The sequence below is a fragment of the Epinephelus lanceolatus genome, chromosome 6, assembly GCF_041903045.1.
Source record: "Epinephelus lanceolatus isolate andai-2023 chromosome 6, ASM4190304v1, whole genome shotgun sequence".
NCBI classification, from domain to species: domain Eukaryota; kingdom Metazoa; phylum Chordata; class Actinopteri; order Perciformes; family Serranidae; genus Epinephelus; species Epinephelus lanceolatus.
In genome coordinates this window covers 47,901,796-47,925,638 of record NC_135739.1, presented here as the reverse complement: position 1 = coordinate 47,925,638, position 23,843 = coordinate 47,901,796, and the positions used below count along the sequence as shown (strand labels likewise).

At 45.0% G+C, this 23,843-nt stretch overlaps 1 protein-coding gene across 16 annotated transcripts in view; it reads right to left on the bottom strand.

Annotated features, from left to right (window-relative positions):
- The window catches only part of ptprfa (protein tyrosine phosphatase receptor type Fa), an 888,655-nt gene that overhangs the window by 527,944 nt on the left and 336,868 nt on the right, over nucleotides 1-23,843 (bottom strand). For 15 of the 16 annotated variants that reach the window (XR_013491747.1, XM_078169090.1, XM_078169094.1 and 12 more), the window contains one exon: nucleotides 13,327-13,908. The exons of the other annotated variant lie outside the window; for it this stretch is intronic. Coding sequence is in view for 14 of the 15 variants with exons in the window: in XM_078169090.1 (XP_078025216.1) it covers nucleotides 13,327-13,908 (582 nt within the window). In the remaining variant the exon portion in view is untranslated. The remainder of the gene's footprint in view (nucleotides 1-13,326; nucleotides 13,909-23,843) is intronic. 16 annotated transcript variants of the gene reach the window in all.

The following is a 23,843-nucleotide window of genomic DNA, read 5'->3' as shown; positions in this document are numbered from 1 at the left end:
GCCGTGTTCCCCACAGCTGGTGTAACTGCGATTCCCAGTATCGCAGGTCAGCCTGCACTGAGAGGGGAATGGTAGCAAACCATTGTTTATGCTATTGGCTTTCTGGCCAATGCTGGCAAATCACTTCTACAGGCGCCACATGTACAGCATCCTCAGTGGTACCACCACATGGGCAGCTGCCATGAATGCCAGTGCCTGCATGACAGTCAACACCATCACTGTCACACTCAACCGCAATCTGCAAACTGCCTGCTGCATAGCCATCCATCTGACTTCTGACAAAATGGCTTGTAGCCAAACCCCAACCTGGTCAGGTAAGATCAACTGGGTTGTGTGGAGCATAGCCCATTCCCTGGACTTGACCATGACTATTAGGTCATCAAGATAAAAGAAGACCCTCATGCCACATTCATGACCAGAATGGCAGTTGTACTCAGGCCATCCCCTGGAAGGTGAAAAGCAAGAATATCTTGTGTTGCTGAGCCACACTAACATGAAGTATGCATCCATTAAATTGATGATAGTGTACCAATTGTCGAGCCAAACCAGCTCCAGTAACTGCTTGTTTTTAAGTGTGTAGAATATCTTGCAGCCTGTGGGCCCACCACCCGGAGGGAAAGGGTCTGGTGCATTGTGTGCTGGGCTCCAGGCAGGGGTGGAGCCCTGGGCATACTGATCCCTGGAGTCGTGGATTGGCTCTGGGGACATGGAGCATCATCTCTCTGGTGGGAAAGGAGCCTGAGCTGGTGCTGGAGGTTGAGCGGTACCAACTAGATATAGTTGGGCTCACCTCCATGTGCATCACCGGTTCTGGAACTAAACTCCTGGAGAGGGGCTGGACTCTTGCTTTTTCTGGAGTTGCCCAGACTGAGAGGCTTCGGGTGGGTGTGGGGATACTCACGAGCCCCCAGCTGAGCGTTGCTGTGTTGGGGTTCTCCCAGGAGAATGAGAGGGTTGCCTCAATGCGACTGCGTGTCGCTAAGAGAAAGTCTCTGACTGTTGCTGATCGAGTTTGTGGTCATAGCATCAGATCTGCTGCTGTGTGTCTTGGACACTCGGGTGAAGAGGGGCAGAGCTGTCAACTGATCACCACCTGGTGGCGATAGCATCAGATGGATGGGGAAGGTTGCCAGACAGACCTGGAAAACCCCAAATGTGTTGTGAGGGTGAACTGTGGTACTGTCTGGCTGAGGCCCTGTCCGTGCGGTCTTCAACCCTTTGGAAGAATTTCTTGTGCATCCCAAGAGAGGTTGGGGACACAGAATCCGAGTGGTCCATGTTCAAAGCCTCCATTGTAGAGGCGGCTGCTAGGAGCTGTGGTCAAAGGATTATCAGCAGAGAAGAACTGGGGATTATCATCAAGTGGTGGAAGGATCACTTTGAGGAACTCCTGAACCCAGCAATCACAACCACCGGGGAGGAGGCAGAGATTAAGGTGGATGAGATTTGCCCTTCGATGCAGAAGGCTCTGGACACTGTTGGGCTGTCTTGGCCGACACTCCTTTTCAGTGTGGTGTGGAGGTCGGGTACAGTGCCTGCGGAGTGGCAGACCGGGGAATCGGTTCCCATTTTCAAAAAAGGGGACAGGAGGGTGTGCTCTAACTATCGTGTTATCACACTGCTCAGCCTCCTAGAAAAAGTCTAGTCCAGGGTGCTGGAAAGGAGGCTCCGACCAATTGTCAAACCTCAGATTCAGGAGCAGAAATGAGAATTCCATCCTGGCCTTGGAACAGTAGACCAGCCCTTTACCCTTAAGGGGGCGGGCAGAGGGGTCGTGGGAGTTTGCCCATCCAGTCTACATGTGTTTTGTGGACTTGGCGAAGGCTTACAACTGCGCGCCTTGGGTGGTCTTATGGGATGGTACTGCAGAACTACAGGGTACCTGACTTGCTGCTACAAGCCATCTGGTGTTACCAAAGTGACAGCTGCATCCACATACTCTGCATCAAGTCAAACATGTTCTCTGTGGGTATTGGCCTCCGCCAGGGTTGTCCCTTGTCATCGATCCTGTTTGTGATATTTATGTACAGGATCTTGAGGTGCAGCCAGGGAGAGGCAATGGGCTGGTTTGGGAACCTCAGAATTGCATCTCTGCTTTTTGCAGATGATGTGGTTCTATTGGCTTCATCACACCGTGACCTCCAGTATGCACTGGGGTGGTTTGCAACTGAGTGTGAAGCAATCAGGATGAGAGTCAGCACCTCCAAATCTGAAGCCATGGTTTTCTGCAGGAAACTGGTGGATTGCCCCTTCCAGGTTGCCTCACGCAAGGGAGTTTAGGTTTTTTGGGGGCTTGCTCACAAGTAAGGGTAGAATGGAGCGTGAGATGGATCAGCGATTTGGTTCTGCTTCTGCAGTGGTGTGGGCGCTGCTCACCTATGGTCATTAGCTCTGGGCAGTGACCAAGACAATGAGATCGCAGATACAGCAGCCGACATGTGATTTCTCCGTGGGTTGGCTGGGCTCAGCCTTGGAGATAGGGTAAGGAGCTCAGACAACCGGAGGGAGCTCGGAGTACAGCTCCTTTGCACCGAAAGGGATCAGTTGAGGTGGTTCGGGCATCGGATCAGGATACCTCCTGGGCGCCTCCCATTGGAGGCGTTCTGGACATGTCCCACTGGTAGGGGGCCCTGGGGCAGACCCCAAACACACTGGAGGGATTACATATCTCATCTAGCCTGGGAATACCTTGGGATCCCCCAGGAGGAGCTGGAAAGTGTTGCTGGGGAGAGGGACATCTGGGGTGCTTTGCTTGGCCTGCTGCCTCTGCGACTTGGCCTCAGAAAAAGAGATGAAAATGAGTGAATAAATTAATATCTTGCTGCAGTGCATCTGTTTGGGATGTGGAGATCCAAATGAGTCTGAACTCTCATTCAGCTTCCATTCTGTTAATGCACAGTTGTGTCGCCACTCCTCAAAAGCTGCAGTATCCTGTCTTTGCCTTCTTTACTGCCTGACCCCCCATAAACAGAGGGCTGGTCCATCAATCAATTTTCAATCAATACATTTTTTTTTATAAAGCCCAATATCACAAATCACAATTTGCCTCACAGGGCTTCACAGCATATGACATCCCTCTGTCCTTTGGACCCTCACAGCTGATAAGGAAAAACTCCCCAAAAAACCCTTTAACAGGGGGAAAAAATGGTAGAAACCTCAGGAAGAGCAACTGAGGAGGGATCCCTTTTCCAGGAAGGACAGATGTGCAATAGATGTCATACAGAACAGATCAACATAATAAATTAACAGTAATCCGTATGACAGAATAAGACAGAAAGAGAGACAGAGACAGATGCAGTAATGACAGTAGCTTACAACAATGCTAATGAAAGTAATAATATTATAATGCCCGCCCCAAGGACAAAACACCCAGACATAAGCAGAGTAATGTAGTGTATGTAGTTCAGTGCAACCAGTAATGCACAGATTTATACATTGGGGAGACGAAACAACCACTCTACAAGTGCATGGCACAACACAGGAGAGCCAGCTCCTCGGGTCAAGACTTGGCTGTCCACTTACATCTACAGGAGAAGGGACACTCCTTTGAGGACATCAATGTGCACATCTTGGTCAGGGAGGAGAGATGGTTTGAAAGAGGAGTGAAAGAAGCCATCTACGTCAAGCTGGAACGACCATCGTTAAACAGAGGGGGTGGCTTACGACACTACTTATCACCCACCTACAATGCAGTCTTGGGATCCCTCCCCAGATGACTTCACACCCATTCACCCCTGGTCCCACCTGACCCTAACGACTGACATGGTGGCCAGGTGGGTCAACGACTCACATTGTGACCTTAACGACCCTCCAAGAAAAATGGACAAGCCTTGGAAGCAAGTACAAGGAGGATTACAGAGTGGCCTTTCCTCCCTTTTCTGTCTTCTCGAAGTTTGTCCAACAACAGGCAAAGATAAAAAACGATCCGAGCTTCACTATATCCCCCTCCAGCAGTCATGCCTCTTCCAAGACCGAAAAGCCTGCAAAGTACAGCAATAAAAGCTCTGTGACTATACACAAAACTGACATCCCTGCAGAGCAATCAAGTATTCAAACCAGCCTTGCTCCAAGGAAAATGGAAGAACCAGATCGTCAGTGTCCGATACATAAAAAGCCCCACCCACTGAAAAAATGCAAGCTCTTTAGAGACAAAACCTTAGATGAGCGCAAAGCATATCTCAGAGAGAATCGCATCTGTTATAGATGTTGTGGGTCTACTCAACACATGGCAAAAGATTGTAAGTTGACTGTCAAGTGTCTTGAGTGCGACAGTGACAAACACATTGCGGCACTGCACCCGGGTCCTCCTCTCATGACCACACAGAGTGCTGTGGCTGACAAAGATGACAGCGGGGAGCAAAGTGAAGGCCCATCCTCTTTTTCAGTCACCTCCAAGTGTACGGAGGTTTGTGGAAACACAGATGGTTCACGTTCATGTTCCAAAATCTGCTTGGTGAAAGCATATCCTGTGGGAAAAAAGGAGAAGGCAGTTAAGATGTATGCGGTGCTAGACGAGCAAAGTAATAAGTCTCTCGCCAAGACAGAGTTTTTTAGCCTATTCGACGTTACAACTAGCTCCACCCCATACACGCTGAAAACTTGCTCCGGGAAATTGGAGACTTCAGGTAGGAGAGCTGCTGATTTCATCATTGAGTCCATGGACGGGAAACTAAAGCTTTTCTTACCCCCCTTAATAGAGTGTGACATGGTGCCAGATGATAGGACAGAAATCCCCTCCCCAGAGGTTGCGCACCATCACCCCCACTTACGGCCAGTTGCGAACAAGATTCAGCCTGTGGACCGAGATGCTCCCATCCTCCTGCTCTTAGGGAGGGATATCCTAAGGGTGCACAAGGTGCGCGAGCAAATCAACGGGCCTCACAGCGCACCTTATGCACAGCGGCTAGACCTAGGCTGGGTTATTGTGGGAGATGTGTGCTTGGGCACAGTACACAAACCATCAGAGGTCAACGTTTACAAAGCAAATGTCCTGCACAATGGTCGTGCATCCTTTCTCGTGTCCGAACAGTAGCCGTGTGGAGGAAGACTACGGTGGCACGACACAGCATCACAGAAAAACCCTCCCTGCATTTAAGGAGAACACAAGTCTCCACGTGAGCACGGACAACCTAGGGGGCTCACTGTTTGACAGGTCCAAGGATGACAATAAACTAGCACTATCCGTAGATGACAAAGCGTTCCTGGCTATCATGGATGCAGAAGTCCATCAAAATAAAGAACAGCTGGGTGGCTCCTTTACCCTTCTGCTCTCCTAGAAGACGCCATCCAAGCAACAGGGAGCAAGCTTTGAAACGTCTATGCTCACTGCGAAGAACCCTGGAGAAAAAGCCAGAAATGAAAGATCACTATATCAAGTTCATGCAGAAGATGCTGGACAATGATCAAGCTGAGCCTGCTCCACCTTTGGACAAAGGGAAAGAACACTGGTACTTGCCGACCTTTGGTGTTTATCACCCGCAGAAGCCTGAACAGATACGGGTTGTGTTCGACTCAAGCGCCGAGTGTGATGGAACGTCTCTCAATGCTGTCCTCCTCAGTGGACCAGACTTGAATAATACCCTGTTGGGAGTTCTTTTGTGGTTCCGTAAAGAACCCATAGCTCTCACAGCGGATGTGGAGCAAATGTTCTATTGCTTCATCGTTCGAGAAGACAACAGGGATTATCTCCGATACCTCTGGTATGAGGACAATGACATCAGCAAGAACGTGGCAGAGTTCAGGATGAAGGTCCACGTATTTGGAAACAGCCCTTCACCTGCTGTTTCCATCTACTGCATGAGACGAGCAGCCCAAAAAGGTGAGTAAGAACACGGTTCTGATGCAAGACAGTTTGTTGAGAGGCAGTTTTATGTTGACGATGGTCTCACCTTGGTTGCCACACCTGAAGAGGCAATAGGTCTCCTTACACGAACCAGAGAGATGTTAGCAGAATCCAACCTGCGACTGCACAAAGTGGCATCAAACAGTAGCCAGGTAATGGAAGCCTTCCCAGCAGAGGACCGTGCCAAGGATCTGAAGGATCTGGACCTTGGAGTGGATCCCCTCCCTCTTCAGAGGAGCCTGGGGCTCTTCTGGAACTTAGAAACAGACAGCTTTACTTACCGGGTGTCCTGCGAAGAGAAGCCACTTACGCGAAGAGGTGTGTTGTCGACGGTCAACAGTTTATATGACCCCTTGGGCTTTGTAGCTCCTATAACAATGCGAGGGAAAGCACTCGTCCGAGAACTGTCATCTGCACAGAGCGAATGGGATGCTCCTCTCCTCCCACAAAAGGAAGCAGAATGGAACGCATGGAAGGACTCTTTAAAGGCTTTGGAAGACCTGCACATACAGAGGTGCTACATACCAGTCTCACTGGCTTCAACACAGAGAAAAGAACTGTGCATCTTCTCAGACGCTTCCACAGTAGCCATAGGAGCTGTGGCCTACGTGAGAGCTACAGACACTGAGGGACAACATCATGTTGGATTTGTCATGGGGAAGTCAAAATTGGCTCCTCGCCCTGCCCACACCATTCCGCGTCTGGAGCTCTGTGCAGCTGTGCTGGCTGTCGAACTATTCGAGTTGATCAGAGATGAGATAGATGCTGAGGTGGGCACTGTAAAGTTCTTCACTGACAGCAAGATTGTGCTTGGCTACATACATAACTCCACAAGAAGGTTTTATTTATATGTGTCCAACCGAGTAACTCAGATCAGACGGTCCACACACCCTGACCAGTGGTACTATGTGCCGACAGACCTGAATCCTGCAGATCTATACCAGCATGCCAACTCCAACACAGCAACTGGTTCTCAGGCCTGGCCTTTCTGTATCATGACGAAGCAGCGGAGACATCTGAATCCAATCTCTTCACTCTCATTGAACCTGAAGCTGATGATGAGATTCGTCCGGAGGTTACTAATCTGGTAACCAAGGAATCAGAGTCCCAGTTGGGCTCACAACACTTTGAGCGATGCTCAAGCTGGAGAACACTCTATCGAATCATGGCCAGACTCATTCATGTTGCAGCATCTTTCAAAGGGAAGTCAGACAAGGCTAAAAGGAAAGGATGGAAATGTTTCAGAGACACATCCAGCATGAGTGAGCTTTCACAAGCCAAAGCCGTGATCATCCGTTCTGTGCAGCATGAAGCCTTCAAGGAGGAATTTAAATGTCTTGAACAAAGACAGACATTCCCCACACAAAATACGCTCAAAAAGCTCAATCCGATTGTGGATAAAGATGGTCTGCTTCATGTTGGAGGTCGTCTTTCTTATGCTGACCTGTCAAAAGAAGAAAAGCACCCATCACATCACCACACTACTCGTGAGACACTTTCATGAAAAAGTAGCTCACCAAGGGCGGCACATTACAGAAGGAGCTATCCGAGCTGCTGGATACTGGATAACTGGGGACAAGCGTCTTGTTTCTTCTGTCATCCACAAGTGTGTTACCTGCCGCAAACTGCAAGGGAAGTTGGAGGACCAGAAAATGGCAGAGCTACCTGCCGACAGACTCAGTCCTGAGCCTCCATTCACCACTGTCGGCCTTGACGTCTTTTGGACCCTGGTCCATCATGACACGCCGGACAAGAGGAGGATACGCAGACAGCAAACGCTGGGCTGTGCTGTTTACGTGCATGTCATCTAGAGCAGTGCATATTGAGCTAATTGAAACCATGTCAACAGACAGTTTTATCAACGCCCTTAGGAGGTTTTTCTCGATTCGCGGTCCTGCCAAACTTCTACAGTCTGACAAAGGGACTAACTTTGTGGGAGCTTCTAAGGAGTTGAACATAAGCACAGACGACACAACAGTCAGGAAGTACCTCCAGGAGAAAGGCTGCTCCTGGGTGTTTAATCCCCCTCATGCTTCCCACATGGGTGGCTCCTGGGAGAGGCTTATCAGAGTTGCCAGGCGCATTCTGGATGCAATGCTGCTTCAGACAGGACCCACACGTCTCACACATGAAATCCTGAGCACTTTCATGGCGGAGGTGATGGCGATCATGAAAGCAAGGCCTCTTGTGTCCATATCCACTGACCCAGATATGCCTACAGTGCTCACCCCAGCGATGCTTCTTACTCAGAAGTTGAGTGCAGTTTCAGCCCCCTCTGGAAACTTTGACACGGCTCAGTTGTACGGAAAACAGTGGAAGCAAGTCCAGTGTCTTGTTGATACGTTCTGGAAGAGATGGAGGGCAGAGTATCTGTCTACTCTACAGAACCGCAGGAAGTGGACGCACGACAAGCCGAATGTCAAAGAAGGAGATGTTGTCTTACTGAAAGACAGCCAGGCCCACAGAAATGAATGGCCCATGGGACTAGTTGTTAAGGCTTTGCCAAGCAGTGACAACAGGGTCCGCAAGGTAGAGGTGCGGATTGTGAAGGACGGGACAGCCAAGGTGTTTCTCAGGCCAGTCTCCGAGATTGTAGTCCTTCTTTCAGAGACTTAGTGGAAAGACTCTAATGTATGTTGCTGCCAGAGGACATTCCCCTGTACATTTGTTTGTATCTGTAGTGATATAATGTTAGTATATCAAGCGGGGAGTGTGCTGCCTTTAAAAAGCGTCAGAGTGAGCGCTCTGTTTTTTGGTTTCAGAAGTAGCATCAGAGTGAGCGCTCTTACTTTCCTTTTCAGCTCTGCTACTCTTTGTAGTTAGTTTGGCCTGCATCTCGCTTGAGCACACACACAGGCCAGGCAGACAGCCACATTCATGTTATGCTGAGAGTTTTCTGCACTTCAGCCTTGGAGAATATTTATCTGTAAGTATTCTGTGAATTATTCTGTAATACTCTGTACATTAGGAGACGTTTGTGTTTTTATTTTAAATGTCAGAGTGGAGATTAATGTGATTATTTTTGTAGAACATGTGCTCCGCTAGCTAGCAACAGGCTGTAGCTCTGTTCAGTTATTGATTGATTAATGACTCATAGTGATGTGTTTTATGTAATGCAAATCTATGTTCTTGTTTCTGCTATGTTTTTCAGTTTTACAAAGAAAAAAGAAAAAAACAAATAAACAAAGAAGACCGGTAAAACACAAGAAAAGCCAAGCCTTGTAGTTTTTATTGGGGGACTTTGTCTGTTAACTGGCTGTCTAGCTGGGCATAAGTACATGCGCTGCAAGGGCAGTACAGACTCTGAAACTAAGAGCTCACGTGACCCCTACAACTCTGCAAGGGTTCCCACCCACACAGGGTTTATAGCCTGCAACTTCGTACCAGTCATTTATAACAGAAAAAGCTTCTTGGATGAGAAACGTCTTCAAGAAACACAAGCAAGTCCAGTTGCCTACGATATTATCACTTACGAATATTATAATAATTACGGCTGACTAGTCCTCTGTCAGCCTAAGTAGGGGCTGGTCCAAGGCAAGCCTGAACCAGCCCTAACTATAAGCTTTATCAAAAAGGAAAGTCTTTAGTCTGGTTTTAAATGTGGAGATGGTGTCTGCCTCCCGGACCGTAACAGGAAGATGATTCCACAGGAGAGGAGCCTGATAGCTGAAGGCTCTGGCTCCTGATCTACTTTTGGAGACTTTAGGGACCACGAGTAACCCTGCGTTTTCAGAGCGCAGTGTTCTGGTGGGATAATATGGCACTATGAGCTCACTAAGATATGACGGAGCTTGACCATTTAGAGCTTTATAAGTTAGGAGTAGGATGTTTAATTCAATTCTGGATTTTACAGGGAGCCAGTGCAGAGAAGCTAAAACAGGAGAAATGTGTTCTCGTCTCTTAGTTCCTGTCAGTACACGTGCCGTATTCTGAATTAGAGCTACCTGATAAAAGGGAATTACAGTAATCCATCTTAGAGGTAACAAAAGCATGGACCAATTTTTCTGCATCTTTTCGGATCAGGATAGGCCTAATTTTCGCAATATTATGCAGATGAAAAAACGCAGTCCATGAAGTTTGTTTAAAATGGGAGTTAAAAGACAAATCTTGATCAAATATTACTCCAAGGTTTCTTACGGTAGTGCTAGAGGCCAGAGCAATGCCATCTACAGAAACTATGTCATCAGATAAAGAGTCTCCGTGTTGTTTCAAAACTTCAGTTTTGTCTGAATTTAACATAAGGAAATTGGAGCTCATCCAGGTTTTTGTGTCTTTAAGGCAATTTTGAAGTTTAGTTAATTGATTAGTTTCTTCTGGCTTCATCGATTAACTTTAGTATTTAGAGATGATTCATCATGAACATGAACAAACTGAAAACGATCAGATAAATAAGATTTAAACCAGCTTAGTGCTGAACCTTTTAGGCCAATTAAGTGATCCAGTCTCTGCAGTAGAATTTGATGGTCAATTGTGTCAAACGCCGCACTAAGATCTAATAAAATAAGAACAGAGACGAGTCCTTTGTCTGAAGCAATCAGAAGGTCATTTGTAATTTTAACTAGTGCTGTCTCAGTGCTATGATGCACTCTAAATCCTGACTGAAATTCCTCAAATAAATTATTATCATGGAGAAAATCACACAGCTGGTCTGCGACTACTTTCTCAAGGATCTTTGACATAAAGGGAAGATTAGATATTGGTCTATAGTTGGCTAACACCTCTGGATCCAGGGTGGGCTTTTTAAGAGGAGGTTTAATTCCAGCTACCTTAAAAGACTGTGGTACATAGCCTGTTAATAAGGATATATTGATCATATCTAATATATGAGTGTTAACTAAAGGAAAGACCTCCTTAAGTAGCCTAGTTGGGTTGGGGTCTAAGAGACACGTTGATGATTTAGATGAAGAAATCACTGCGGTCAATTCACCCTCCGCTAAGGCCCGCCCCCGTTAGTTACTGTTGCTAGGTCTGTTTCGGAGCTAGACTGGCATGACGCTCCCACTGTCGCTAACTGCACTCCCTGGAGAAATACTCTCAAATTTTTGTAAAAACAAAAAAGTGATTTCAGACAGAAGCAGACAGAAGGGTCTACAATATGCAAATGAAGGATATATTAAGGATGTCAGACTGACACAGCAATGAAATCAAGGTAACAAAAAAAAGATTGAAGCTAAAGCCTACAGATCACAGAGTAAAAGTGAACCACCACATCACTGCTGATTGCCACAGAAGACAATGAATATAAATGGAAACTTTGCTGATATTGCTCCATCTGTCTGGCATCACAGTGTGAGCAGATGAACAGTGTTTAGCTTCAGCACCTGGACTGGCAGCTGGACAGTCGGGGGGCTGCGGAAGAAGTCAAACAACGTTCATCTGCGCACAATGCGTTGACACACAGCTGGTTGAATATCAGCAAAGTTTCCCTGCTTCCCTTCACTGGTTCCTGTACAGCAGGGTCAGTCTTTGTTTCACTGTTAAAATCATTAAAAAGCAAAAGCAGCATGTGTATACATTCAGTAGGCTATATCCTCAGTAGCTAGCTAGCTAACCCTACACTGTTCAGGGTCTGATTTTGGTTTTGGAACAGGGAAGAAACGTATATCTGTTTCCAACCTCTCCAGGTAACGAGTATCATTAATACACAACGTGCCCCAGGCACAACATTTAGCTCCAAATCCACAAAACCAGCCTGAAAATGAAGGAAATCTGAAACGACTGCATTAGAGTCAATGGAGCACAGCTGTGTTGTTGTCGAACCCTGGTCTGAGCCGACCCAATGCTACGTTATGATTGGCAACTTTGCATCTGGGGCCGGACTTAGCGAAGGGTCAATTGTTGAAGAGAAATCGGGGAGAAGCTATCTAAATATATATTAGGTCTTACAGCTGTGTTTGAGGGCAGATGGTTACTATCTGATGACAAGAGTTCATGAATTTTGCCTCTAATAGTTAGAATTTTGTCATTAAAAAAGCTCATAAAATCATTACTGCTAAGGGCTAAAGGAATACAAGGCTCAATAGAGCTTTGACTCTCAGTCAGCCTGGCTACAGTGCTGAAAAGAAACCTGGGGTTGTTCTTATTGTCTTCTATTAATGCTGAGTAATAGTTTGCTCTGGCATTGCGGAGGCCCCTCTTATAAGTTTTGAGACTGTCTGCCCAGATTAAACGAGATTCTTCCCAGTTGGTTAATCGCCAATTCCTTTCAAATTTCCGCGATATTTGTTTTAACTTACGGGTTTCAGAGTTATACCAAGGAGCGAACTTTCTTTGCTTTGTTAACTTCTTTTTAAGGGATGCTACAGAGTCAAGTGTTGTTCGCAGCAAGCCTATGGCGCTATCGATATGATGATCAATTCAGGAGAGTTTAAAGTCGGTACGGGAAACCTTTGTTACTGAAGAACATGGTATTAAATGTAACAACGAAGGAATCATTTCCTTAAATTTTGGGACAGCACTATCTGATAAACATCTAGTATAGTAACTGTTGCTGAGTGGCGTGTAATCGAGTAAAACGAAATCCAAAGTTATTAAAAAATGATCTGATAGCGGTCCATGACGGACCAAAATAGAAAGTGCTGAGCCAGTGGTGAAGTCTGTGAATGCATCGCCATTAGCCTTCCCATAAAAAGGGTAACACTGTGAGGGTGCCCAGTAGCTCTGTGGGTAGATTAGAGCCCCAGTGTACAACATCACTATCCTTGCCACACCATCCCTGCATTCCGAAGCATCCCGAAGCAGCAACTCCATCCATGGAGAGAGCTGATCAGGAGGCAATTTGCAATTGCTGAAGAGAAAAGGGACAGCAGTGTGTGCTGCCTTATATACAGCCGGGTCTGTATGAATTTAGGTAGGCATGTCCTGATTGTCTGGTGACATTTGCACTAAATTCAATGAGCCAATGTGTGCTTGTGATTGGAGGAGAGTGTTACCCATAGAGTCCGGTAGAGAGTGGAGCCTGTGTGAGACTGAACTGAACCTGCTTTCTCAATAGCTTCCAGTTTGCTGTAGTGATTTTGAGTATACATACTAACTGTTTTGAGTTTACTTTGTGGATACACTACATACTCAAAACGTACTCACAATCAGTGTATAGTATTGAACTGGGAGAGAGTTGGTGGAAACCAAACTAGAGCTAAAAGGAGAGTGAATGTTAAAGTTTCATCCATCACAAATATGACTCCAAGTGAGTGTTGCATTTTCTCTGTCTACTGGATGTGTAAATAGGCAACTGTTTGTTACCATGTTTGCTATAATAACTTTATTGGGTGATAATATGTCTCTGTTGTGCTTGAAGCATCTTCAACTGCATCCAAGAGGCCAAAAAGAATCAATACAGGTTTATGAATACAGGAATTTTGCACATAAGAGAAGATTTTTACATTGTGGAAGTGTTACTTCTACTTAAGTAAATTGTCTGAATAATTCTTCCATTAGCCTCTGGTGCTTAGAGTGCAACATGACTATAGTGAGCGTGTTCTTACCTCCCTGCTGAGTCTTAATCTGCAGGACATCAGAGGGAGGTCCGTCTCCCACAGAGGTGAAGCCCAGCACTCTCAGGCTGTACGTGATATCTGTGGTGAGGCCTGAGATAGTGGTGAGGTGGCTGTCATCTGTGTTGTGTTTCTGCCAGCTACTGAGCGGGGCATCATGCTCTGAGGTGTAATAGACCCAGTAGCCCTGGATTTGGCCATTGGGCTCCTCCGGAGGTTCCCACTGAACTAGCATAGTGCTGGGGCTCAGCATGCGTGCCTGGATATGAAGAGGAGGTGATGAGGGTGCTTGCTCGCTTGTACGGGTGTTTACAATACTGCTGGGAGGCCCCCGGCCAACGTTGTTGATGGCCATGACACGAAACTCATATTCTGAGAAGGGGCTGAGGCCGCCAATGCTGTATCGTGTTGTGGCTACTCCATCCACTTCCTGAAAGCCATTGTCAGACACTTTGGCATGGTACTGGATAACGTAGTAGGACACCGATTCTGGGTTGCCAGAGTCCCAGGTAAGGGTGACACTGGTGGCTGTGGTTTCTGTCACAGTGAGGGAAGTTGGCGGCTTGGGCAGGTCTGTTAGAGAGCAGAGACAGACGAGAGAGTTAGACAAACATGTCACCTATCGAAGCTCTGAGTACACAAAGCTTTTCTAAAATGCCAGTCTCAGTTTATTATTATTCAGGAGCCTGTCTCTGCCCTCACCTGATCTGCAAAGAGCCAGCAGGCTGAACCCGTGTATTATGTTGCCAAACAGGTGGGTGCATGTACTGTGTAAGTCCATCTGTAGTCTACATAACCAGAGCTGGAGATCATTAGATGTGTATTTACTGTAGCCACACAGCAGAGCATGCCAGGTGTCATGGAGCAAAATAATTACTAATTCATGGACAGAAATGAATAATTTAGGAATATGCTTTACTTAATGTTTGCTCTCATATAATTTGTGTGCACAAATTAACAGAAAATAAAATGAATCAATGACATGTGATTAAGGGTTGTTTAAAAGCCAAACGGGCAAAATCTTCAATAGAAAAAATAAATCTATCTAAACTGCATTACATCCAAGTTGCTCATTTAAACTAGATTATGTTAGATTACATTAGATTATCCATGGCCTGAAAACGATCACTGCTTATTTTTCATTGCTGTAGGTTAGGCTGACCAAACGTCCTCTTTTGCCCGGACATGTCCACTTTTCACGTCCTGTCCAGGGCGTCCGGGGGGTGTTTATAAATTGATGATAATGTCCGGTTTTCCTTGTGTGTGCGTAATCCCAGAGAGACTGCCTTATTGGCGGATCTCCAACACTCACAACGAGGAAGCAGCAGACACTGGTGGTGCAGCATTATTCTAAGCTTCACAGATGAACTGCAGAAAAAAATCCCAACTTACCGTCCCGACCCGGTCGTGTGCAAAGCTGGCACATATGATTCTGTGTCTAATAAAGGTGCCGTGGAGCTCAAAGTTGGATTTTCTAATACAGAAGAGGTATTATTTAGAACATTATTTCATATTATTTATTTATTTATTTATTTGTCCAGTAAGACTTGAAAAGATAGCTATTATTTTACAGGTTGATTTTTCTAATACAGAAGAAACATTATTTCTATCATTATTTCATTCCAGAGATTTTACATTTACTTTACATTTATATTTATTTTTGTACAATTGAAACTTGTAAAAAGATTATTATTTTAGGCATAATAAAAGCAAGTTGAGGAACCTCTGAGAAGCCTATCTAAATTTCTGTCTTTGAGAGGTATTATTTTGTAATATAATTGAATTTTCTATCCATACATATAAACTTTAAATATATTAAAATTATAAGGCATCTTTGAGTAAACTGCAAGTATCATTTAAGTAGGCTATCTCGTGGCTGGGCTGAGTGTCCTCTTTTTTGGAAATCAAAATATGGTCACCCTACTGTAGGTTACACAGTAGCACTAACTGGCAGCCAAAGCTGGCCAGCAATGCTGAGCCAATGTCCAAAGAAAAATCAACTAATTAGAACAATTGTATGAAAAATACTGTTAGAGGGACACATTCAAATGGCATAAATATGCTAATCAAATGATGTTAAAATCAAGGAATTAATTCAGTATCTGTAGGCATCTCAACAGCAAAACACAGGTACTGGCCCGTTGTGAACACTCTGCGTGCTCCCACTTACATGACCTCAGCGGACACAACAACATGGAACTTTACACTCAGTTTTAACATTGATGCAGTTCAACATAGACAGTAATGGTTGTCAGATAAGGGGAACTTTAATTTTATTAATTTACTTTATTAATCCCCCTGAGGGGAAATTCAATTTTTTCACTCTTTTTGTCATTAACACACAGCTCCGAAAGACACACACATGCACAAACAGGACCTATACATGCACAAAGTGGAGAGATGTCAGAGTGAGGGGGCTGCCTTGGTCAGGCGCCCCGAGTGGTTGGGGGGTTCGGTGCCTTGCTCAAGGGCACCTTGGCAGTGCCCAGGAGGTGAACTGGCACCTCTCCAGCCACCAGTCCACGCTCCATATTTGGTCCAGATGGGGACTCGAACAGGCGACCCTCCGGTTCCCAACCCAAGTCCCTATGGACTGAGCTACTGCCGCCTTTACTCAGTATTTCTAAAAAAAATATTAGCCCTTTGGAATGGATAGTAGATCTGAGTGTCACTGGAAAATAAACAGGGGAAATACAGTTTAAAATAGGAAAATACTGTTCTGGTTTGATTTTCTAAAGACACAATCAGCTTATGATGCACCTTATTGATTATACACACAGAATATTTATCTCAGGAGGTTTTCAGCGTACTGTTTTCTGGAGATACCTCAGAAATTGAGGATGTGTTAAATTGTAATGACAAATATAATATTAAAGCTGCAAGCAGCTGTGATCAGGCCCTTGCTCTTCCACGCCACCGCGGGGGACCACCAGCACGCATAACTGAAGTGGTTATGTGAAAACTCAGAGTAAGTTAACCCTGAGATGAGGGAAACTCTGGGTTGTCCGTTTCAGACTGAGAGCTAACTTAAACTCTGCATCAGTAACCATGGTGTTGGTGTTTATCAATAAAAAAATATGGCATTTCCTGTTTCCACAAGGGGGTCGCTATGAGTTAGAGTGAGTTTGAGAATAGGAGGCGTGCAGGGCGGGGCTCTTGTCATGTACAAAAGTTCTGAAGCAGTTTGGATGAAGTATGTGGGAAAGAGAGTTGCTCGAATATGCATGGCAATGCATCAAATATGGAAACGCAATAGCGGCCAGGCCCCTTGACAAAGAGAAAAGCTTTTAATAACTTTTGATCAGCATGGTCTCAGGATGATCTGTACCAAATCTGAAGTTGATTGGACACAATCTGTAGGAGGAGTTTGTTAAAATACAAGTTGTGGAAATCACAAAATCACCGCCAAAATGAAAAATTTGAATCAAAATGGGCGACTTCCTGTTTGGAGTAGACCATTGGTGGCAGAGACTTTTTTGTGCATCTGGGCAACTTACACATATACAAATTTTCATCTTCCTACTCCAAAAAAACCCTTATGGGGAGGGGTTTTTGAAAAGTTCAAGGGGGCGCTATAGAGGCATTTTGTCCCCCCCATGGGTGACGCCCCTATCAGATGTAAGAGCTCACTATTCTTGACCTGTGTATCCATTTTCATGAGGAGATGAGGTTGCTGAAGCCATCAAAATGCCAAACGTATTTAGTGGCGAGGGATCGATAGTTGCCATGCCGCCACATGGACACCATTAGACATAGCTTCACAGCGTTCATAAGGTAGCTTCACCAACTTGTTCTGCATGCATTAGAAGTGGAATGAAGTTGATGCGGTCAAGTTTGTGGCATTAGTACATGTTAAAGTAAAAACTGGTCACTTCCTGTTATCACCGCGAGGCGCTATGAGTAAGGTGGGATATTAACATGTTGGGGCGTTCGGGGCGGAGCCATCATCATGTCCAGGAAGTTTGAAAGTGCTGAGATCAAGTATGTGGGCGGGAGAGCCGTTCAAAATTCGATGACAAGAAAACGAAAAGTCGCCAAAATTTGTCACGCCCTAGCGGCCACGCCCCTTGACATAGAGAAAAGCTTTTAATAACTTTTGATCAGCATGTTCTCAGGATGATCTGTACCAACTTTGAAGTCGATCGGACAAAATCCCTAGGACAAGTTCGTTCAAATTTAAGTTGTGGAAATCGCCGTAATGAAAAAATTCAAAACAAAATGGCTGACTTCCTTTTGGGATTTCTCCATGATGTCAAGAGACTTTTTTGTGCGTCTCGGTATGATACATATGTGTACCAGATTTCGTTTGCCTAGGACAAACTAACCCCAATGGGGAGGGGTTTTTGAAAATTTGTAGGGGGCGCTATTTCGGCATTTCGCTTCGATCATGTGCAAACGCCCAAAAATATCGAATTTTGGATGTGGCCGGACGAATGTGGAAAGTTAGAAGCATTTTCAAATTTGGGAAAGGGGCGAAATTGGGGCACGAAATGTCGGATTAATAATAATAATAATAATTAAAGCTGCAAGCAGCAATGAACGGGCCCTCGCACCTTCACGCAACTCGGGGGGGCTGGCAGGACGCCTTCTGACGCGTCAGTTCATTTCTGTCAAAGTTAGATATCGCATGCAGGAGTGACTCTGCATATCCTTGAGACAGTGCTGGAATGACATATTTCACATTTTGTATCACTTCCTCTTTCCACTAGAGGGAGTTGGAGAGCGCAGTAATTATACATCATGTTTTTGTACATCAAATATACACCACAGCATGTAACTTTCAGATAAATCGAAACATAAGTGTTTGATGAGACCTACTTCCTGTCACCACTAGGTGGGTCTACGATTATCAGCCAATATGGTAATGAAAATGTGTTCAGGGCAGGACTAATATGAATCATGTGAAGTTTGGTGGAGACAGGACCATTTTTGCCAAAGCTACAGCAATTTCGTTTTTCATGGCGAGACCTCAAAATTCAACGCTCGGCAGTGGGCGCACCATTCAACATTGGGCAAATCCTGTGATAACTTTTGGTCACAACGTAGTCGAGCTTACATACACCAAGTTTGGAGCCAATCTGATTAAATCTGTAGGACAAGTTCGTTAATTTACAAGCCCTGGAAATGGGCAAAAATGCACAAAAGTGGCACAAGTAAATTCAAAATGACGGACTTCCTGTTGGGTTTAGAGCATGGCTCCAAGAGGCTTTTTTGTAGGTCATAGAGTGTTACAGATGACTACCAAGTTTCATACATGCAAGTCAAACCAGCTTTGGGGGCTGCTTAATTGAAATATTCTAGGGGGCGCTGTTGAGCCATCTTAGTGCATCAAAGCACAAAAACCACATCAGACAACAGGACTTGTGACCTGTGATATGTATGCCACGTTTGGTGAGTTTTCAAGCATCCCTTATCCCTTCAAAACAACATTGTGTTTAATGGCAAACAAGGCGGCGCCACAGTGACAGCGTTTGATGAAAACTCAAAAGCTTCATTTCTAAGTATCATCAAGGTCTAAGGACTTAGATCAGCAAGTTTGAGGTGGGTCTGATTAACCTGCAAGAAGAGGGACATCAAAGAATGTATAAAGTAACTTTCTGTTGCCAGTAGGTGGCGCTATGGCGGTGATTCAAAATTCCTCTGTAGATGTGTTCAGGGCTGGACTGTCATCATATGTGTGAAGTTTTGGCAAGATATTCCCACGTGGAGTCATGTTACAGCAACGTTTATCATCACGGCGAAACATCAAAGTTCGCCGCCAGGCCGTGGCCACGCCCTTCGACGAAAACTCACAGTTTCCACAATAAAGCATCATCAATGTCTTATGACTTTTTTCACCAAGTTTGAGATGGATCTGGTCAAGTCTGTAGGAGATGTACATTAAAGTCTAAAACATGACATTTCCTGTTGCCAGTAGGGGGCGCTATGTTTATCTCTAATTATTGACATGTAGATGTATTCAGGGCGGGACTGGCATCAATCCCTTAAAATATCAAATTTTTCACCAGTTCTGAGATGTGTGCAAAGTTTCATGAGTTTTCGGGTATGTTAAGCCTCCCAAAAAGGCAATTCATTTGGAGGAAGAATAAGAATAATTAAAGCTGCAAGCAGCTGTGATCAGGCCCTCGCTCCCCCATGTAACCGCAGGGGCCTGAGGCACGTGGGGGCTGTGGCGTGAAGCGAGAAGGGAGAAAAAACCTGGCAGGAGCGAAAAAACGCAATGTTTCGTTCATCCACCAGGTGGCGCTACGAGCGTAACCAGATGTGGCCAGGTGCGTTCAGGGGTGGACCGTCATCACACATGTGAAGTTTCGAGCAAATCTGATAATGTCAAAGTATAACAGGGCATTTCCTGTTTCCACAAGGGGGCGGCATGAGCAAAACCAGATGTGGGCAGGTGCGTTCAGGGGTGGACCCTCATCACACATGTGAAATTTCGAGCAAATCGGACAATACATGAAGGATTTATATAAAGTTGATGTTCCGTGGCGAAGGATGAAAAGTCACCACTGCTGCGGCCTGCAGCATGACAGGACATGTGTGTCACTGTGGAGATTCATCAACTTGATCGTCATGTGGCCACAAAATGGAGTTGATCAGGTCAGGAGCTTGAGGTTGGCGTTTGTCAGTGTAAAAGAAGGCATTTCCTGTTTCTACAAGGGGGCGCCATGAGCAAGATTGCCTACGAGCATATGGAGGCGTTGAGGGCGGGGCTCTTATCATGTACAGAAATTTTGAAGCAGTTTGGATGAATTATGTGGGAGAGAGCTACTTGAATATGCATGGCGATGGATCAAAAATGGCAGCACCATAGCAGCCACGCCCTTTGACCTACAGACATGCAGAGCACAACTTTTGATCAGCATGGTCTCTGGATGATCTTTAAAAAAATCTGAAGTCGATTGGATGAAATCCCTAGGACTAGTTCGTTAAAATACAACATGTGGAAATCACGCCAAAATGACAGGTCAAAATCAAAATGGCCGACTTCCTGTTTGGAGTAGACCATTGGTGCCAGAGACTTTTATGTGCGTCTGGACAACATACACATGTGTACCAATTTTCATGTTCCAACTCCAAAAAAAACCTAAGGGAGGGTTTTTTGAAAATTTCAAGGGGGCGCTACAGAGGCATTTTGTCCTCCCCATGGGCGACGCCCCTATCAGATGTAAGAGCTCGCCATTCTTGACCTGTGTATCCATTTTCATGAGGGGATGAGGTTGCTGAAGCCATCAAAAAGCCAAACGTATTTGGTGGCAAGGGATCGATAGTCGCCACGCCGCCACATGGACACCATTAGACGTAGCTTCACAGCATTCATAAGGTAGCTTCACCAACTTGTTCTGCATGCATTAGAAGTGGAATGAAGTTGATGCGGTCAAGTTTGGGGCATTAGTACATGTTAAAGTAAAAACTGGTCACTTCCTGTTACCACCGGGGGGCGCTATGAGTAAGGTGGGATATTAACATATTGGGGTGTTCGGGGCGGAGCCATCATCATGTCCAGCAAGTTTGAAGCTGCTGAGATCAAGTATGTGGGCGGGAGAGCCGTTCAAAATTCGATGGCAAGAAAACAAAAAGTCGCCAAAATTTGTCACGCCCTAGCGGCCACGCCCCTTGACATAGAGAAAAGCTTTTAATGACTTTTGATCAGCATGTTCTCAGGATGATCTGTAGCCAATTTGAAGTCGATCGGACAAAATCCCTAGGAGGAGTTCGTTCAAATTTAAATTGTGGAAATCGGCATAACGAAAAAATTCAAAACAAAATGGCTGACTTCCTGTTGGGATTTTACCATAACGTCAAGAGACTTTTTTCTGCGTCTCGGTATGATACATGTGCGTACCAAATTTCGTTTGCCTACGACAACTAACCCCAAGGGGAGGGGTTTTTGAAAATTTGTAGTGGGCGCTATTTCGGCATTTCGCGTCAACCAGTTAGTTGACCACTTCGTTAGAAGCATTTTGAAATTTGGGAAAGGGGCGAAATTGGGACACGAAATGTCGGAATAATAATAATAACAACAATAATAATTAAAGCTGCAAGCAGCTATGAACGGGCCCTCGCACCTTCACGCAACTCGGGGGGGCTGGCAGGACGTCTTCTGATGTGTCAATTCATTTCTGTCAAAGTTAGACATCGCATGCAGGAGTGACTTTGCATATCTTTGATACAGTGCTGGAATGACATATTTCACATTTTGTATCACTTCCTCTTTCCACTAGACGGAGCTGGAGAGTGCAGTAATTATACATCATGTTTTTGTACATCAAATATCCACCACAGCATTTAACTTTCAGATAAATCAAAAGAGAAGTGTTTGAGACCTACTTCCTGTCACCACTAGCTAACACTATGAGTATCAGGAAATATGGTCATATAAATGTTTTCAGGGCAGAACTAATATGAATCATCTTAAGTTTGATGGAGATCAGAACATCTACGGCAAAAATATAGCAATTTCCTGTTTCATGGCGAGACCTCAAAATTAAACCCTCTGCAGCACGTATAGACACTAATGATATGTCATGTTTGTGTACATCAAATACACACCACAGCACTGAAATTTCAGGTTAATCCAAAGATAAGTGTCTGATAAAAAGTACTTCCTTTCACCACTAGGTGGCGCTATGACTATCACGGAATATTGTCATATAAATGTGTTCAGGGTGGGACAAATATAAATCATGTCAAGTTTGGTGGACAACGGACCATTTACTCCAAATTTATAGCAATTTCCTGTTTCATGGCGAGACATCAAAAGTAAACCCTCTGCAGGGCGCGTAGACACTAATGATATGTCACGTTTGTGAACATCAAATACACACCACAGCACTGAAATTTCAGGTGAATCCAAAGATAAGTGTCTGGTAAGAAGTACTTCCTTTCACCACTAGGTGGCGCTATGACTATCATGGAATATTGTCATATAAATGTGTTCAGAGACCTCAACCATTTATGCCAAAGCTACAGCGATTTCGTTTTTCATGGCGAGACCTCAAGATTCAACGCTCGGCAGCGGGCGCACCATTCAACATTGGGCAAATCCTGTGATAACTTTTGGTCACAACATAGTCACGCTTACATACACCAAGTTTGGAGCCAATCAGATTAAATCTGTAGGACAAGTTTGTTAATTTACAAGCCCTGGAAATGGGCAAAAATACACAAAAGTGGCACAAGTAAATTCAAAATGGCGGATTTCCTGTTGGGTTTGGAGCATAGCTCCAAGAGGCTTTTTTGTACATGATCGAGTGTTAAAGGTGCCCTCCAAGTTTCATACATGCAAGTCAAACCAGCTTTGGGGGCTGCTTAATTGAAATATTCTAGGGGGCGCTGTTGAGCCATCTTGGTGCATCAAAACACAAAAATCACATCAGACAACAGGACTTGCGACCTGTGATGTGTATGCTACGTTTGGTGAGTTTTCAAGCATCCCTTATCCCTTCAAAACAACATTGTGTTTGATGGCGAACAAGGTGGTGCCACGGTGACAGCGTTTGATGAAAACTCAAAAGCTTCATTTTTAAGCATCATCAAGGTCTAAGGACTTAGATCAGCAAGTTTGAGGTGGGTCTGATTAACCTGCTAGAAGCGGGACATCAAAGAAAGTTTAAAGTAACTTTCTGTTGCCAGTAGGTGGCGCTATGGCGGTGATTCAAAATTCCTCTGTAGATGTGTTCAGGGCTGGATTGTCATCATATGTGTGAAGTTTTGGCAAGATATTCCCACGTGGAGTCAAGTTACAGCAACGTTTATCATCACGGCGAAACATCAAAGTTCGCCGCCAGGCCATGGCCATTCCCTTCGACGAAAAGTCACAGTTTCTACAATAAACCGTCATCAACGTCTTATGACTTTTTTTGACTGAGTTTGAGATGGATCTGGTCAATTCTGTAGGAGATGTACATTAAAGTCTAAAACATGACATTTCCTGTTGCCAGTAGGGGGCGCTATGTTTATCTCTAATTATTGACATGTAGATGTGTTCAGGGCGGGACTGTCATCAATCCTGTGAAGTTTGGCCAAAATGGGACCATGTATGCTGGAGTTATAAACTACTTCCTGTTCAGTGGCGAGACCCCTAACTTTGACGCCATTCCAAGGTCACACGCATTGAGGAAAACTTAAGCTTTTGATAACTTTTCATCTTTAAGGTCTTGGGGTGGGACAGACCAGTGCAATTACAATAGGGTCCTCACAGACAACTTCGTCGTCGCTCGGGCCCTAATAATAAATAAATAATAATAAACAGTGCGATTTCAATAGGGTCCTACGGACGACTTGCAGTCATCGCTCGGGCCCTAATAATAATAAACAACGCGATTTCAATAGGGTCCTACGCGGACAACTAGTCATTGCTCGGGCCCTAATAGTAATAATAAATAAATAATAATAAACAGCGCGATTTCAATAGGGTCCTACGGATGACTTGCAGTCGTCGCTTGGACCCTAACAAGATATATATGCCAAGGTCCTTGTAATAAGCGTTAGTTAATATGTAATAA